This window comes from Salvelinus sp. IW2-2015, linkage group LG6.2, assembly GCF_002910315.2.
Source record: "Salvelinus sp. IW2-2015 linkage group LG6.2, ASM291031v2, whole genome shotgun sequence".
Classification (NCBI taxonomy): domain Eukaryota; kingdom Metazoa; phylum Chordata; class Actinopteri; order Salmoniformes; family Salmonidae; genus Salvelinus; species Salvelinus sp. IW2-2015.
In genome coordinates this window covers 6,411,623-6,428,732 of record NC_036846.1, presented here as the reverse complement: position 1 = coordinate 6,428,732, position 17,110 = coordinate 6,411,623, and the positions used below count along the sequence as shown (strand labels likewise).

General features: G+C 44.3%; 1 protein-coding gene across 3 annotated transcripts; it reads left to right on the top strand.

Moving 5' to 3' along the window:
- The first annotated feature begins 314 nt into the window (after nt 1-314).
- On the top strand, nt 315-13,396 carry LOC111965731 (protocadherin-10-like). 3 transcript variants are annotated; one of them, XM_023989995.2, is made up of 5 exons: nt 315-3,164; nt 4,550-4,608; nt 4,988-5,094; nt 9,942-10,322; nt 11,979-13,396. In XM_023989995.2, the coding sequence occupies exons 1-5, from the start codon at nt 828-830 to the stop codon at nt 11,996-11,998; spliced, it is 2,904 nt and encodes a 967-aa protein (XP_023845763.1). In that variant the 5' UTR covers nt 315-827; the 3' UTR covers nt 11,999-13,396. The 3 variants fall into 3 exon arrangements, with proteins under 3 accessions (XP_023845763.1, XP_070300306.1, XP_023845762.1); XM_070444205.1 differs by having other exon boundaries at nt 316-3,329; nt 9,942-10,099; XM_023989994.2 differs by having other exon boundaries at nt 316-3,329.
- The last annotated feature ends 3,714 nt before the right edge of the window (nt 13,397-17,110 follow it).

Here is a 17,110-nt window from a genome sequence, read left to right as displayed (position 1 = left end):
CAAATAGTCTACACATCAATCAATGACAATCATGTAATTAATTATTGTGTTACGTTTTCCTAAAAAACAAGAAATGGTGCGTTGTGGTTTAGTTAAAAACAATAAAACCCCAAACTTCCTCCCCTCTTTCAAATGTATCTTCCTCGTTAGGTATTCAGCTCGAACCAGCAACTAGGCGGGGAGCGTCACATCACATAGAGCGCTGTCCACTGTTAACAGACGTCCCAAACGTCCAATGAGGAGTGATCTCTGCTGGTGCCCGAAGATCCCGTTGGCTGGTAGAGTAGGTGCGCTGCGGAAAAAGCGAATAGTTGAGTGAACAGCATTCAGTTGTCGGAGAGGAGACCGCAGCAGTGTGTGCGCTATAAGGAGCAGATATCACGGAGAGAGAGAGAGAGAGAGAAAGTCAGACAACAGTGGCTGTTTGTGAATAGGCATAATTAGAAAAAGCTCATGACAAAATGCATCGATTACGTGCATGATACGGATTATGATGTTTTAAAATTGATATATGCATTTAGAGTAATCTCCTCATCACTTAAATAGCACTGCGCATCATTGGAATGTGCACTGCTGCCATAAACGGACGCATCTGAAGTAGCCCAGAGCTTGTTGATTTGGCAGTGAAGACAGGGTTTTGGGTGTAATCAGACCTGCATTAACCATCACAAAGATGGTCCACGGTTGACGGGACTACTAAAAGACCATTTTTTTTCTCCCAAAGCCTTATACATTTTGGGGACTTTCCTTGGACTAATGGTAATGGGAATTGACGCGTTAAATAAAAAAGGATAAGATTTTTTCCAAAGTACACTTGTTCTTTGGCGATGATTGTGCTATTCCTTCTTCTGTGTATTACAAATGGAGTGGTCTCACAGATACGCTACTCTGTGCCAGAGGAGGCGGATCACGGCACGTTCGTAGGGAATATCGCCGAGGACCTTGGACTGGACATGACCAAAATCGCCTCGCGGCGCTTCCAGGTGGTGCCTAGCTCGCGGACGCCGTACCTGGAAGTGAACATGGAGAACGGGATTCTGTTCGTCAACGAAAGAATTGACCGGGAGCAGATCTGCAAGCAGAGTGCCAGCTGCCTATTACACCTTGAAGTGTTTCTGGAGAACCCACTCGAGCTGTTCCGCGTGGAGATAGAGGTCGTGGATATCAATGACAATCCGCCCAGCTTCCCCGAGACCGACATCACCGTGGAGATTTCAGAGAGCGCTACCCCCGGTACCCGGTTCCCTCTTGAGAGTGCATTCGATCCGGACGTGGGCTCCAACGCGCTGCGCACATACGACATCACCACCAATAACTACTTCTACCTGGATGTGCAGACGCAGACCGACGGGAACAAATTCGCAGAGCTGGTGCTGGAGAAGCCGCTGGACAGGGAGCAGCAGGCGGCCCACAGGTACGTGCTAACTGCGGTAGACGGGGGGCAGCCTCCACGGACAGGCACTGCTCTGCTGGTGGTCAAAGTGCTGGATTCTAACGACAACGTGCCCGTGTTTGACCAGCCGGTGTATTCGGTGAGCCTTCAGGAGAACGCACCGGTGGGGACCCTCGTTATCCAACTGAACGCCACCGACTTGGACGAGGGGCAGAACGGGGAGATAGTGTATTCATTCAGTAACCACATCTCCAGCCGCGTCAAGGATCTGTTCGCCATAGACGCGCGCACTGGACGAATCGAGGTGTGCGGCGAGGTGGATTTTGAAGAGAGCAGCTTATATCAAATATTCGTTCAGGCGAAAGATCTTGGACCCAATGCCGTGGCTGCACACTGTAAAGTTCTGGTGAAAGTGACAGACGTAAATGATAATGCTCCTGATATCACCTTTAGCACCGTGACTGAGTCGGTGAGCGAGAGGGCAGCCACAGGAACCGTTATAGCCCTGCTGAGCGTGACGGACAAAGATGCCGAGGAAAACGGAAAGATTCATGTTGAAATCCTCGGTGATGTCCCGTTCAAACTCAAACCCTCCTTTAGGAACTATTTCACCATTGTAACAGACGGACCTCTAAATAGGGAGAATGCTGACTCTTATTCAGTGACTGTAGTTGCCAAGGATACAGGGAGCCCTTCCCTCGCAACCAGTAAATCAATCAAAGTGCAAGTGTCGGATGAAAATGACAATGCCCCAACGTTTACGCAGCCCATATATGATGTGTATGTGACTGAAAATAATGTGCCAGGAGCTTATATCCACGCTGTGACAGCTTTGGACCCAGACGTTGGACAGAACGCTCTAATTAGTTACTCCATAATGGATTGTGATATTCAGGGTATGTCTGTGAAAACATATGTGTCAATCAACGAGGAAACGGGCTACCTTTACGCACTCAGATCATTCGATTACGAGCAGCTTAAAGACTTCACTTTCACGGTTCAGGCGAAAGATGCAGGTAGCCCCGAGCTCTCCTCGAACGCCACGGTCAAAGTGATCATCGTAGACCAGAATGACAACCCTCCCTCAGTCATTGCTCCTCTGGGTAAAAATGGCACTGCGAGAGAGCCGCTGCCCCGCTCCGCTGAGCCTGGCTACCTGGTGACCCGTATCGTCGCCATGGACGCAGATGACGGCGAGAACGCACGGCTCTCCTACAGCATCCAGCGGGGGAACGAGAACGGCATGTTCCGCATGGACTGGAGGACCGGAGAATTGCGCACTGCCCGGCGCGTCTCCACCAAGCGGGACCCAAACCAGATGTATGACCTGTTGATAGAGGTGAGGGACCACGGCCAGCCACCCCTCTCCTCCACCGCCAGTGTGTTCGTGGTGCTGGTGGACAGCGTGGTGGAGGACCACCGGGAGAGGGGCACCGCCAAGTCCAAGGAGACATCGCTGGACCTCACCCTCATCCTCATCATCGCCCTGGGCTCCGTCTCCTTCATCTTCCTCCTGGCTATGATCGTGCTGGCCGTGCGCTGCCAGAAGGACAAAAAGCTAAACATCTACACGTGCCTCACCAGTGATTGCTGCCTCGGGTGCGCCACATGCTGCAGCAGGCATGCGCGAGCCCGCAAGAAAAAGCTCAGCAAGTCCGATATAATGCTGGTGCAGAGCGCCAACGTCACCGGGGCCGGTACAGCCCAGGTGCCAGTGGAAGAGTCCGGGAGCTTCGGCTCTCACCACCAAAATCAGAACTATTGCTACCAGGTATGTCTGACTCCGGAGTCGGCCAAAACCGACCTCATGTTCCTAAAGCCGTGTAGCCCATCTAGGAGCACAGACACGGAACACAACCCGTGCGGGGCCATAGTGACAGGGTACACTGACCAGCAACCCGACATCATATCAAACGGCAGCATTTTATCAAGCGAGGTAAGAGTCCTCTCATACCTTCGAACCCCAAAAACCCACAGCATGTAATTGCTATCAGTATATTGCATATAGATTGAGATAACCGCAAACATATGCTTGTTTAAAAACATCCTCACTGCTGCTATTAGTATATAGATAAAATGTCATAAAAAATAAGATGCATTACGCATTGCCAGGGAAGTTAATTAATTAAGCATCCCTAAAATTGACGATAACTTCCTGTATGTTGCATCACCCCATTGTTTAAACAGAGTCCTCTACAAATATGTTTGTTATTTTCCATAATACATAATCCTGCATATCCTGCAATTAATTTCCGGAACGGCAATTCAACCGAACATGATTGCTAGTTGCTGACATGTTGCGGTTGGCAGTCCTGCGGGAGATAGATTATCATTGCAATAGTAATGATTGCATGTTTACGTTCTGCTCAGAAGTYATTTTGAAGTAGGCTGGATTTGGAATAAGATAAGCATCAATGAGGCTAATATATGGGCGCCTTGAAGGCTGGTGTGTGTGTGTGTTTCTGTGTTTCTGTTGTCTGCGCAATGTCCATGTCCCCTGTGAGAACACACACATTACGCACACCAGTCACGATCGTGCTGAGTCGCACAAGAACAAAGATCCGTCTATAGTTCAGCCAGCCTGAATAGGTGCACCACTTAATTTTCTCCCTGGCAGTAGGTATTAGTAGGTATCTATCTATGCTCTCGGGTAGAGGGCCTAAAACGGCACCTCTCAAAATATAGGCCTAGATGAGAACATCACTTCAAAAAAAAAATATTGTTTTATTTTACCGTTATTTTACCAGGTAAGTTGACTGAGAACACGTTCTCATTTGCAGCAACGACCTGGGGAATAGTTACAGGGGAGAGGAGGGGGATGAATGAGCCAATTGTAAACTGGGGATTATTAGGTGACCGTGATGGTTGAGGGCCAGATTGGGAAAATCTAACGTCAAATATCAATAAGATATCATATATCTTATATATCATATATATATATATATATATATAATATATACCTCTGATTCAGAGGGGTTGGGTTAAATGCGGAAGACGCATTTCAGTTGAATGCATTCAGTTGTACAATTGACCAGGTACCCCCCTTCCCTTTACCAGATTTAATTAGTGTTATTTTGTGTTCTCATGAACATCCTATTTTGATGATCAAATACCAACACGTCCCAAACACAGGAATGTCCCGCCTATCTCTTTCAGACCAAACATCAGCGAGCCGAACTCAGTTACCTGGTGGACAGACCTCGGCGTGTGAACAGGTAAGGAGCACGAGCACGCACACCTGGTGCCCTGCGAGTGATGTGATTGAGAGTGTTGTTTAGAGTGGCCATTCAATGCCAGAGGGGAGGGACTCTACAAACCACAAGCATGCCAACAAGACTCAATACCTAGGAATGGTTTTCTTTCTGGCGCTGCCCACCTGTGAATACACTCCCAATCAATTATGATGACAATGAAGTGCAGGATAATGAATTATGATGACGATGAAGATTGTGATATTGACATTGCGTCATTTTTTGGTCAACTTTTTATTTTGTATTATTTTTTACATACGTTTGAAAATAAATGAGGCCCACCACTATCTTCAATACACTTCAGTCTTCAATGTTCTTTATTCTTCCCCTATTCTGTGCCCAGTTCGGCTTTCCAAGAAGCGGATCTCGTTAGCTCTAAAGACAGTGGTCACGGTGACAGCGAACAGGGCGACAGTGACCATGACGCCACCAATCGAGGTCACTCTACGGGTAAGTTCATCCACCACTGTCCCCTTGTTAGTTCTTGGCTGGTTGTGCGGCTTGTTGCTCTCTCGTCATCCAGCTCCCGTGGCTGCCGTTTCTCTGTCATCACCACTGCTCTCTTCCCATTGTGGTGCTGAAATGTAAGCGACTCATTATGAGCTGCACGAATATCCGCTGCTTTCAGAGTTCCAGACTAGTCGTGCCATACTCATTCTCTCCATCTCAAATGTTGAAAATGTGCTTAGGACTTATAAAATATTGCCTATAGTGTTTTTCTAACTCTTCTGGTTTATACAACTATAACAGTGGGCTGTTTTCGTATATTTTAGTCTCCTGTGAATGTGCATTCGCTCTCCTGGCTGTAGCTCAATCTCGTTAATGTTTTGAGACAATGACGTTCTGCTGAATTTAAGCCTGTTGTTAGTAAAAATGCAAGGTCGTTAATGAGGGTGGGCCCGCTGCTAGGGACCACATGACGGAAACGGCTTGTCATTGGGCGGTGCGGTCTGGTGTGGGAACGGGACCAAATAAGTTGCGGTCGCAGACAAACAAACGATTGATTAATTGACTGCGCTGGGTGCTGCCGCCCGCCCTAGGCCCCTACCACCGCACTGACCGCATTCCTGATTGCCCGTCAGCTTTTATCTGCTCTACCTAAAGGATCACATCCCGGGTTTTTACAATCGGTCTTCTCAGCTATGAATTCCGTTATCTCTTCATTAATCCGTGTGATTGCTTTGGTCCAGCCGCGTCTGTGTGTGTGTGTGTGTGTGTGTGTCAATGCCTATGGTTTTTTAGATAGCAACATGGTCAGCCCAGAGGGTGAACCCACATCATGCGAAATGAGCCATGTCTAGAAATAACAATGCCACTATTGTAAGCCTGTGGATATACACAGACGTTTTTAAGGAAGCATCCTGTTTTATTTAGCCTACTTTTCTTTTAAAGTTGTATCTGGTTAGCTTGGACTTCTTTATAAAGTCACTTCTCAGATTGAACACCATTGATGTTCAAACAAAAGGCATTTATTTAGGTGGTTTATTTCTACATACGTTTTAGCCATATTAGATGCTACAGGCTAGTATTAGCTTCTTCGATACAGAGACTGCAGGAGCTATACTTCCTTGTTCATAGAACCCTTATTTACTTCATGGAGGGCTTGACCAGACTCCTAATGCTAAGTGTTGACTCCGTGGTGTGGTATTGAGTGGACTTTGCTGTCTTTGCGTTTGACTTTGAGTATCCTTGTATGGCAATAGGCTACTGTTGCTTTGTTATGGAATTATCAGAGAGCTTAATGTCTTTAAAGAGATTAATTGCTGTGCATTTAGTCTTTGTTTGATTAGGATAATTGATAGCGTGGCTTAGCATCGTCTGCTTGCACAACTCTTGGAAATCACTGCGCTTATTTGATAAGTGATAATTGAGTTTGCTGACATGTCAAAACCTCATGGTTTTTCTTAATGACATGTTTCATTTTCCATGAAACATTCCCAAATATAATGAGGACAGGGTGAACCATAGAGTAACTATAGCACTGTGATTGTCATTGAAAATGGTGATCATTTAGGTGAATATAGGTTTGTTGATATTGGATGGAATAAGTAGAGTACTCTTCTGGTATCAGAGATGACATAGCTTATCTTATATAGACTGTTATTATGGAAACATTGTCACCATACTGTTTTGGAACTTTGGAATTGACATTCCTTCCCACCTCAATATCCCCCTCTCCATCTTTCCCCCTCCCCATTCCCCCAGTTGCCGTGGCGAATCCCTCCTTAGGCCTGCGGTTCACGTTATCGCTGTGGTAACAGCTCGCTGATCAGTAATTCATTTTCAGACCTCTGCATACCAATTACCAAATGAAGGTTATTATCAAGACTGCTGTTTGCCCTGCGCGAGAGCCATGCAGAATCAGAAGATAGAGACGTACACAATAAAGTAGGGGGTCAGTGCATTTACAGTCTCTCTCCCTTGAACAATCTTCATTTCTCTCTCTCTCTCTCTCTCTCTCTCTCTCCCTTCTCTTCTCTCTCTCTCTCTCTCTCCTCTCTCTCTCTTCTCCTCTCTCTCTCTCTCTCTCTCTCTCTCTCTCTCTCTCTCTCTCTCCTCTCTCCTCTCTCTCTCTCTCTCTCTCTTCTCTCTCTCTCTCTCTCTCTCTCTCTCTCTCTCTCTCTCTCTCTCTCTCTCTCTCTGAATAAGGGAGAGACGTGTTGACACAGTGCTTTCAGTGCATATTAAAGTCAGACTGATGTACTATATAGCCTTCGACTGGGGCTGTAATTCTTTTCTCATGTTTGATCGGTAAAATCGTTAAAGTACTACGGCCAGAAATAATGTGGATATTCATTCACATCTTTTAATAAACCTTCAGCTTTATGATGACAGGTCAATTCGATACACAGTGGTGTTTTTCCTTTCGTAGTTTTTTTCTTCTGAAGATACACCTAATGTGCCTCAGGGAACATCTAATCTGCTAAAATGTCAAGAAATATCAAAAAGTCTTGATCTGGCTCTTGTAGCGGAGACGCTTCCCTCGGAGTGTGGTGTGTGTGTGTGTGTGTGTGTGTGTGTGTGTGTTGTGTGTGTGTGTGTGTGTGTGTGTGTGTGTGTGTGTGTGTGTGTGTGTGTGTGTGTGTGTGTGTGTGTGTGTGTGTGTGTGTGTGTGTGTGTGTGTGCTTGTGTGCCTTATCACTTCTCCAGACTCTAAATGCCAGAGCACGGGCCCTATTAAAATGCAAAAGAAATTCATATTCAAAAGCCTCGTTGTGTGATTGTTGGATATGGAAATATGTTCAGTATCCAGGGTCACAGGTTATTGTTACATTGCTTTGGTGATTATCTAAAGAAGTGCAGGTACCACTGAAATGAGTGGTAAATGTATGGTAGGGAAACACAGCCACACTATTTGGATAGTCCATCTGTAGATCCTCTACAGGTGGTCATACTACAACAAACTATCTGTTGATAAGCAACGCTGGCTAAGGTTAGGATTAGGGTTAGGCTAAGAATAAGGGTTATGGTGACATTTAGGGTTAGGATAAGGGTTAAAGTCAGGGTTAAGTAATAGTTAGTTGAAATGTTACTGATAGTCTGTAGATAGTCTGTAAAGCATCTACAGATGGACTATCCAAATAAAGTGTTACCGAAACCACTCATTGATCTATTGCGTATGGAGTCTCTATTAGTAGATACATAATGTCATAGGTCAAACTTAACTTTCTGTGCTGACACTCAACGTGATGGTGTATTTATGGTGTTTGTTAATATTTAAATAACAAACTCTCTGTGAGGAACCTCGGCGTTTTCCCAAGAGGTTAACGACGCCGAGCCAAATTAATCCTCTTTGTAACAGCAAATTCTTCCTATGCTGACCCGGGCGCAGAAACACACACACACGCACACCACACACACACACACACACACCCACACACACCACACACACACACACACACACACACACACACACACACACACACACACACACACACACACACAGCAGTCTGAAGCTTAATCAGTCTATATCATAGGATTATCTGAGGATACTGTTGGTGAGCAGTTTGGGTTTTACTCAGACACACACAACAAAGGACTTACAGTATGTTTGACTTAAAAACGTAGACTAAACCATGGACTACGACTGATACAGATTAAGTTTGGAAAAACCCTGGTTTTGCTTAATCCCAAAATATTAGTATCTATCCGAATTGAATCATACATTGATTTGATTTGTTATTCACAGGCTTTTAATTTAGTTTATTAATTCGACCATTTTTAAAAAACAAGCACACAAAAAACTTAAAAGCCATACATTCACATTTATAAAATCATCGAGGATAACACACAATAAAGTCTGGGACTTATTTCCATTGTGGTCCTCTTAATGGGCTCACTTGCACATTCATGAAGAATAACCTCAGAATGAACGTCCTCTTTGACAGAATGCTGATGGACTCTGGTTTATTTCAACAGTTGTTGATCTTGCAATCATTCATTTGATGTAATTGCATGGCCAGTTTGAAAGGATGTGAATAACCGAGGAAATCCAATCATTTTGAGCCCGTGGTTTCCATGATCCAATAGCTTGGTCACAATAAGCTCTGAGAGTGTAGTAGTGTGGTGTTAATGGTTATAAACACGTCTCTCACTCAGCGTGACCAGTCAGACCTGCTGAGAGATCACAGAGAGAGAGACTACCATAGAGGGACAGGAAAATACTATCCCTTTACTGATCTCTCAACCTCCAACCTCAGCCAATGATTCAATGAATTTAGCCTGTTTCTCTATTTCCAAATGGCAAAAAAATTCTAATAAATACAATACACATCGTACATAATACATGAATACGCATCCCTCTTAGAACTTGAAGTATCATGTATTGCATGTACAACTTTACTGTGTATTTTAGAAGTCTTGGTTGGTTTTCACAAAGGGCTGTTTTTGCTTGAATCTCTCTAGTGTATCGGTAGAAAGACGCGGGTAGAAAGACCTTCTGACCTTTCCCTGTGCATGCTGGGCTTCCTAGGGTGTTTTTGCTGTGCAGCGAGGCTGAGAGTTTATCTCTCACCACGTACACTGCTGTTTCATTAGATGGGGGCTGGCTTTGATCTCATATGTGAAAGAGAGAACCATGTGACGAGGAATAAGATATCTGAGTCTACACCCGCATGCGCACACACACACATACACACACACACACACACACAGCAGCTTGTGTTTGTGTGTGTGTGCTTGTTTCTCCTGCTTCCTTTTTACCTTGTTTGAATATGAACGGAGTGTGCCCTTTATGACCACTATCTCTCCACTCTCCCTCCTTCCCCCCTCTTCTTCTGTCCTCCCTCACTTCCCAGGCGCTGATCTCTTCTCTAACTGCACAGAGGAGTGCAAGGCTCTGGGCCACTCCGACCGCTGCTGGATGCCCTCCTTCGTGCCCTCCGATGGGCGCCAGGCGGCAGACTACCGCAGCAACCTGCACGTGCCAGGCATGGACTCTGTGCCCGACACTGAGGTATTTGAAAGCCAAGAGCAAACGGGCGATAAGTCATTCTCCACCTTTGGCAAAGAGACGCCCCTCAGCCTCCTCTACCAAAACCACTACCAAAACCACCACAAAAACCACCTCCACCTCAGCCACCACCATGCCACCCACGCCAACCAAGCCACGCTAGAGAGGAAAGAGTTTGAGGCGCTTCTGTCTAGCACGCGAGCGCCTTACAAACCTGCCTATTTGAGTGAGTATCCGATTTGCACGGCAGCTCTGTAGCTAACCCGCTCTACTCTCTCAACCAACCGAACCTGATCTGACGATTGATTGACTTGAACAATACAAAACAAAAAAAATCAAATTACATTGTTCCCCCATTGGCTCGAAGTGCCATGAAATTATTTCAAGTCCACTGACCCATCTAATTCACCCCCCTTGTCAGACTTGAACTAGCTCTCTCTCTTCCTTTCACACATCCTCATTATCACTCTCTCTATCTGTGACGATCTTATCCTCCGTCACAGTTTTCCATATCAATTCAATCCCTCCTTCCACCACCAGCAGCCCCATCTATGTGCCTTTTGAATTAAATGTGCCATGATCAATTAGAGTACAGTTTGGGATCCATAAGAACGCTTTGACATCGCTGAGACGTTGACATGATGTATAGCTCTGTCTCATTATGGGGAGATGGATGTGTTCGCGTACAAGCTGCTTCCCTCGCTCAGAAAGGGAATGAAAAAAAAGGAGTGTTTTTAATCTGTTTAAAAGAATAGAGGCTAAGAGATTACCCTCTCGTTCGTATTCATCTGATGGTATTACTCTAGCTCCTAGGATTAAAACCGTTTTAGATAATTGAGGAAAGCAGATGGAAGAAGAGGCATATTTCCATAAGGAATTTCTGTTTCGAAACTCCCCTTTGAAAGGGCAGAAAGAGAAGCATACTCATCACTGCAATTTGGTGATAATGCTTAATTATAATTTTGTCAAGTGCCGCCTTAAGTGTTCCCCGTTTCTTTCATCTCTCTACACAACACGCTCAAAATGTTCAAACTGCTGGAGTCACGCTGTCTCACCTACTACCGCAATACACAGCCGCGGCATGCGGCAAAAGGGATACATTTGACAGGCATACCAGCATTTATATTTGTATCAAAGCACTACCTCTGATGAATACAGATGAGGTAGAGACTCCATAAAGATAAAGATGGCACCTTCCGCTCTGTCTAAACCCCCTCCTCCTCCTCTCTGTCTCATCGACTAAACATGGTCGTAGAGTTAATCACCACAAGACATTCCTTGTTTAGGGGATGTCTGTTAGGGGGTCTGGTAAGGGGATAACAGGTGGGAATAGGGGGGATAGTCTCATGATACTAAGAGGCTGTGTCTTTCCCTAATCTGATAAAGTAATCCGGACACACAGAGCCCTTTGTAGCCAGAGACGGCGGCCCAGGCGAGGCCCTGTGGCGGATTCCGGGTCGGTCATTACCCTAATCAAACAGAGATGACATAGACCCGCTGCTAGCTGGGGGATTGTTGAGCTGTCATGCGGAGGGGGAAAGGGGTATGGGGGGAGGGGTAGCTCTATTTTTTCCTATGTCGGCCGTGGCCCATTTTGAGTTAAGACTCATTGTTGCTATCCTAAATAAATTGGGCGTGCAATAAATTCAGAGACGCAGACCCATATTCCCACGCATTATCCATGAGTGATTTCACTGAGCGGATTGAAATGATTCTACAAGAGAACGAATGAAAGGGCTTCCTAATCTTCCTAACCTTGTTTCATTGACTGTCTTACAACACTGAGTAAATAAATGAAGGTTGCTGTAGATGCACTGTCTGTAATCCATTCTCTCTCGCAGACAAACTTGACCCCTAATCAGCATGTGTTCTCTGCTTGCAGCGAGGAAAAGGGTTTGCTAGCTCCTTTCGCGTGGACATACCAGAGACCGCATGACTTTGCGCAATCAGTCAAAACGACAAAAACTAAATAGAGCATCAAGTTCCATTTCCTTAGCTGTACCACGTCTGACTGACATTCCTCCTACGGAACACGGAACTCTGTGGACAACATTCCCTCCGGAATTCTTTTGGAACACTGCCGGCCTTGGATTTTACTATCTATGGGACTCTGGAGGGGTTGGAAGTGGTGGGGACGGACAGAGAGACACGGTTAGGAGAAGGACAGGCAGACAGCTCTACACGAGGACCCCACCGCTCTCAGCAGGACTGAGACAGAGTTGAAAACAGAACTAATAGAGGGGGAGGAGAACGAGGGAGAAGGAGGAGGAGAACAAGGGAGGAGGAGAACGAGAACGGAGGAGGAGGACGAGGGGGGAGGACGAGGACGGAGGAGGAGGACGATGGAGGAGGAGGAGGAGGACGAGGGAGGAGATGGAGGAGGATCTCTCCTCTCTGATCTGTGTGTGCCTGTTTACAGCACTAATGTACATCTTTTAAGAAGAAGAGAAAAAAAACAGAAAAAATAACTACAAAAAAAGACAGGAAACGGAACAACGACGTCACTGAGCCCTTTAGATGTTTATACTCACAGCAGAAGCCAGTTGTACAGGAGATCTTTGTGCATTTTAAATGCAATACCACTGTTTTAGACTTGACTGTTTTTCTATTCAGTTTGTGTGGTCAGGTGTCTTCTCCTCAGATCTACAGTACTTCAACTTTATAAGGAAAGATTGTGATTTTTTTTTAAAGTTCTGCTTTTGCTTTTTTCACAACATAGTGAGTCTGGACAGTGATGGGCTTCGCCTTTGAATTCTAAGCTGTTCAGTAGTTTATATAATGTGTGAGAAGTGTTAACTGTACTCTTTTAAAAAGCTTCAACATGAATATAAATCTATATATAAATCTATCAATATATACTTTTTCTGAAGGTATGCTATCTATTCGGTGGGTTTCCTATTGTGTGTAGACAGAGGTCCATACGCTGCTTAAAGTGCTGTAGAAGGCTTGGGAGGGTCTTACAGGTTGGCGGCGTTCTTACCATGAAAACAGAATAGCCTTATCTTTCATGTGAAACCAAGTTTTCATCCGGTTTGATTATTTAATTTTTCACCTTTGGATATTGAAAGTTGAAATTCATGTCTATAAATAAAAAAAGTGGTAATAATTTAGATTGAATTCCATGGTAATTCTGTGTTATTGTAACCAAAAAAGGGTCAATTAAAAAGAACAAAACAAAAAGTGGCCAAATAATGAAAGGTGTTGTACACATGCAGTGTAAAATCTAATATACACACATACACAGTCACACCACATAAACACACCATAATGCCAACAATAAACCGAAAAATGAGAAATGTACGGTCTGTCTCATGTGGTTGATTTTCTATGACTTGGGTATAGAAACACATGTACAACATCCAATCACAGCGAAGGGAATGGCTGATATGATAACATCTACAGTAGTCCTGGTGTACATTCATTGTGTGTCAGTGTCGTTAGATAACTTCAATTCATATTTTACTCTGTAAAGTGTCACCTGTTTCATAGGATACGTTAAAGTTGTTTTCACATTCTCTAGATTTTACATGCACCCCTCTGGTGATGCATTCATTCTAGTGACTGATGCACAGTGAGGACATGTTATCATTTCCACAGTGTCTGAATGGAGGAAGGATGCTCAGAATGAAACTCCAGATGCAGTTGTATGATTTGAATATTTTATCTTTATTTAACTTGGCAAGTGAATTAAGAACAAACTCTAATTTTCAATGGCAGCCTTGGAACAGTGGGTTAACTGCCTTGTTCAGGGGTAGAACGGCAGATWTTTACCTTGTCAGCTCGGGGATTTGATCTTGCAACCTTTTGGTTACAAGTCCAACGCTCTATCCACTAGGCTACCTGCCGCCCCAGAGTACAGGCTGCAGTTCTGGAAAATCACACTTTTCAGTTGGGACACAACGTTCATTGGATTTCAGTGGAGTTCAACGCTTTGACAACCGCTACAGAGAAATCATGGAAAATATGTGTTTACTATGTTTAGCAGGGGTGGTAAGAAATGCCTACATAGGCAATACAATGATGACGAACATATTATTCCAAAATCATGGGCATTATTATGGAGTTGGTCCCCCCTTAGCTGCTATAACAGCCTCCACTCTCCTGGGAAGGCTTTCCACTAGATGTTGGAACATTGCTGCGGGGACTTGCTTCCATTCAGCCACAGGAGGATTTGTGAGGTTGGGCACTGATGTTGGGCGATTAGGCCTGGCTCACAGTCGACGTTCCAATTCATCRCAAAGGTGTTCGATGGGGTTGAGGTCAGGGCTCTGTACAGGCCAGTCAAGTTCTTCCACACCAATCTCAACAAACCATTTCTGTATGGTCCTCGCTTTGTGCACGGGGGCATTGACATGCTGAAACAGGAAAGGGCCTTCCCCAAASCGTTGCCACAAAGTTGYAAGCACTTATCATCTAGAATATCATTGTATGCTGTASCGTTAAGATTTCCCTCCACTGGAACTAAGGGGCATTAGTTGGCACTATGCATTGAAGCAGGTAGCGTTCTCTTGGCATCCGTCAAACCCAGATTCATCTGTCTGACTGCCAGATGGTGAAGCGTCATTCATCACTTCAGGGAACGCATTTCCACTGCTCCGGAGTCCAATGGCGGCGAGCTTTACACCACACAAGCCGAACACTTGGCGTTGCACATGGTGATCTTAGGCTTGTATGCGGCTGCTCGACCATGGAAACCCATTTCATTAAACTCCCGACAAACAGTCATTGTGCTGACATTCCTTCCAGAGGCAGTTTGGAAGTGGATAGTGAGTGTTGCAACCGAGGACAGACGATTTTTACACGCTATGCTCTTCAGCACTCGGCAGTCCTGTTCTGTGAGACTGTGTGACCTACCACTTCACAGCGCGCACAGYGAAGCACGAGATTGAACATCACTCAACTTTCTAGATTTCCCCCCCTTAGTTAATTAACACTATCAACATTGCCCTTTACTGTGGACATTTTGATTAGTCAAATCTCGTGCTTCTCTGTGCGCGCTGTGAAGTATAGATCATTTGTAGTCAGCAATGCGGGAGTGATTGCTTCCTACAAGAGCACAAAATGTGTGCATTTCTAGACATCTTTGGAAAGTGAGTCAGGTAAAGAGCTTTTTGTTTGTTTTAAAGGGACAGTGTAGTATTTTGAGACAGGCTTGAATAAGRTAAGTAGCCAATAAGTAGCATAATTTGTCTGATTTTCTGTAAGTATGGGAATAATGATGCATTTTATTTTGTAAAGTGGTTTCTTGCATCAAACAACACAACAACATTTTCAGTCGCCTCCTTCTCTGAAGGAAAAGTGGATAAACAGGTTCATGTCAAGTCCAGCATGTTTTTTTTCAGTCTCAGAATGTCGGCCTACATTACATTGAACATCACACATTGGCTGCTACTGTATTCCCATGTTAAAACGTTATGGGATGCATTTTCCTCATTGTTCTTTTATGGCAGGCCACTCTGGTAGGCCCACATTATGATCAAATAGCCACAGTAGCCACTGTTAAAACTAACTTAAAGCGGGAACAGCTTCAGTGTTCACAGTAAATGCGTGCCGGAAGTTGCACAGAATTTTCACAACATTCAAGTTTGCGCTCAGCAGACCTGAAATTGMCTCAGTGATATTTTTTGTTGTTGAGGGAACATTGTTTGCGGCTGAGCCATTGTTGTTCCTAGACGTTTCCATTTCACAATAACAGCAGTTACAGTTGACCGGCGAAGCTCTAGCAGGGCAGAAATTTGATGAAGTGACTTGTTGCAAAAGTGACATTCTATGACGGTGCCACGTTGAAAGTCACTGAGCTCTTCAGTACGGGCTATTCTACTGCCAATGTTTATCTATGGAGATTGCATGGCTGTGTGCTCAATTGTATACATCTGTCAGCAACGGGTGTGGCTGAAATAGCTGAATCCACTAATTTGAAGGGGTGTCCATATACTTTTGGCCATGTGCATTTTAACTAACAGGCTGTGACCACACGCTGCTTTCAGTCATCTGTCAGTCTGTTGTGTTTCCTCTCTTAAACCTCATCTCAAAAGTTTTATAATCTATTCATTTCACACAGGATAAGTATTAAAGAGGGAATGGATGTCTTAAATCATATGGTGCGTGTTTAATCTATCTGAATTGGCAGAAACGGGACATAAACAAGGTGGAAAAGTCCCTACAGATGGTGATTAACCAATAGCACAGTCTAAACGAGAGACATAATTACGTGTAATCCTTTCTAATCTCACATATTTGAATATTCATTGATGTTTTTCCAGCCCGAGATGTGTTTAAACCTGATAAACAAGAGATATTCCAATTTATATTAATCTTTGGCTCATACTTTACATCAAAAACATAACATGCACAAAATAGCGAGACAATGTTTATTGGATTCATATTTATTTTCTTTTTAAGTCACAATTGGAAATCTACTTTTAGAAGAACAAATATAAATGAAATGAGTTTCAATCGGACAAGGCTTTATTTTAGCTTAATGAGGGCAGAACTATCTGCTCTGCTCTGTTTAGATTTAGAAGGAAACTTTGAAGAGAACAAATGCGCTATAATCATATCTCCTTTCTTCCTAATTGGAACCCATTATATTTGACCTTGCTCACTCATGTTCATCTCTTTCATATTCCAAAAGTTGTATTATCCACGTGCGGCTATGCACACGAGTTTTCAAATGAGAAAACCATTAGAGTATAATGAAAGATAATTTAAGAACAAAAATAAATGACTTACAATTCCCAAAACAAGACAGAAGACTTAGAAAGGGAAAGAGTGAGCAAGAGTGAGAAACGGAGAGAAAAAAGAGAGAGAGAGCGCAAGAAAGAGAGAGCAAGGGAGAGAGGCAGAGCGACAGTGAGAAAGAGGCTGGGAGACAGACAGAGAGAGGAGAGAAAGTGGAGCGAGAGAGAGAGAGAGAGATAAATAGAGAGGAATAGAGAAAAAGAGGAGGGAAAGAGAGAGAGAGGAGAGAGAGACTGACATGCTTTTATATTCTCGGGGCATGCCTTATTAACC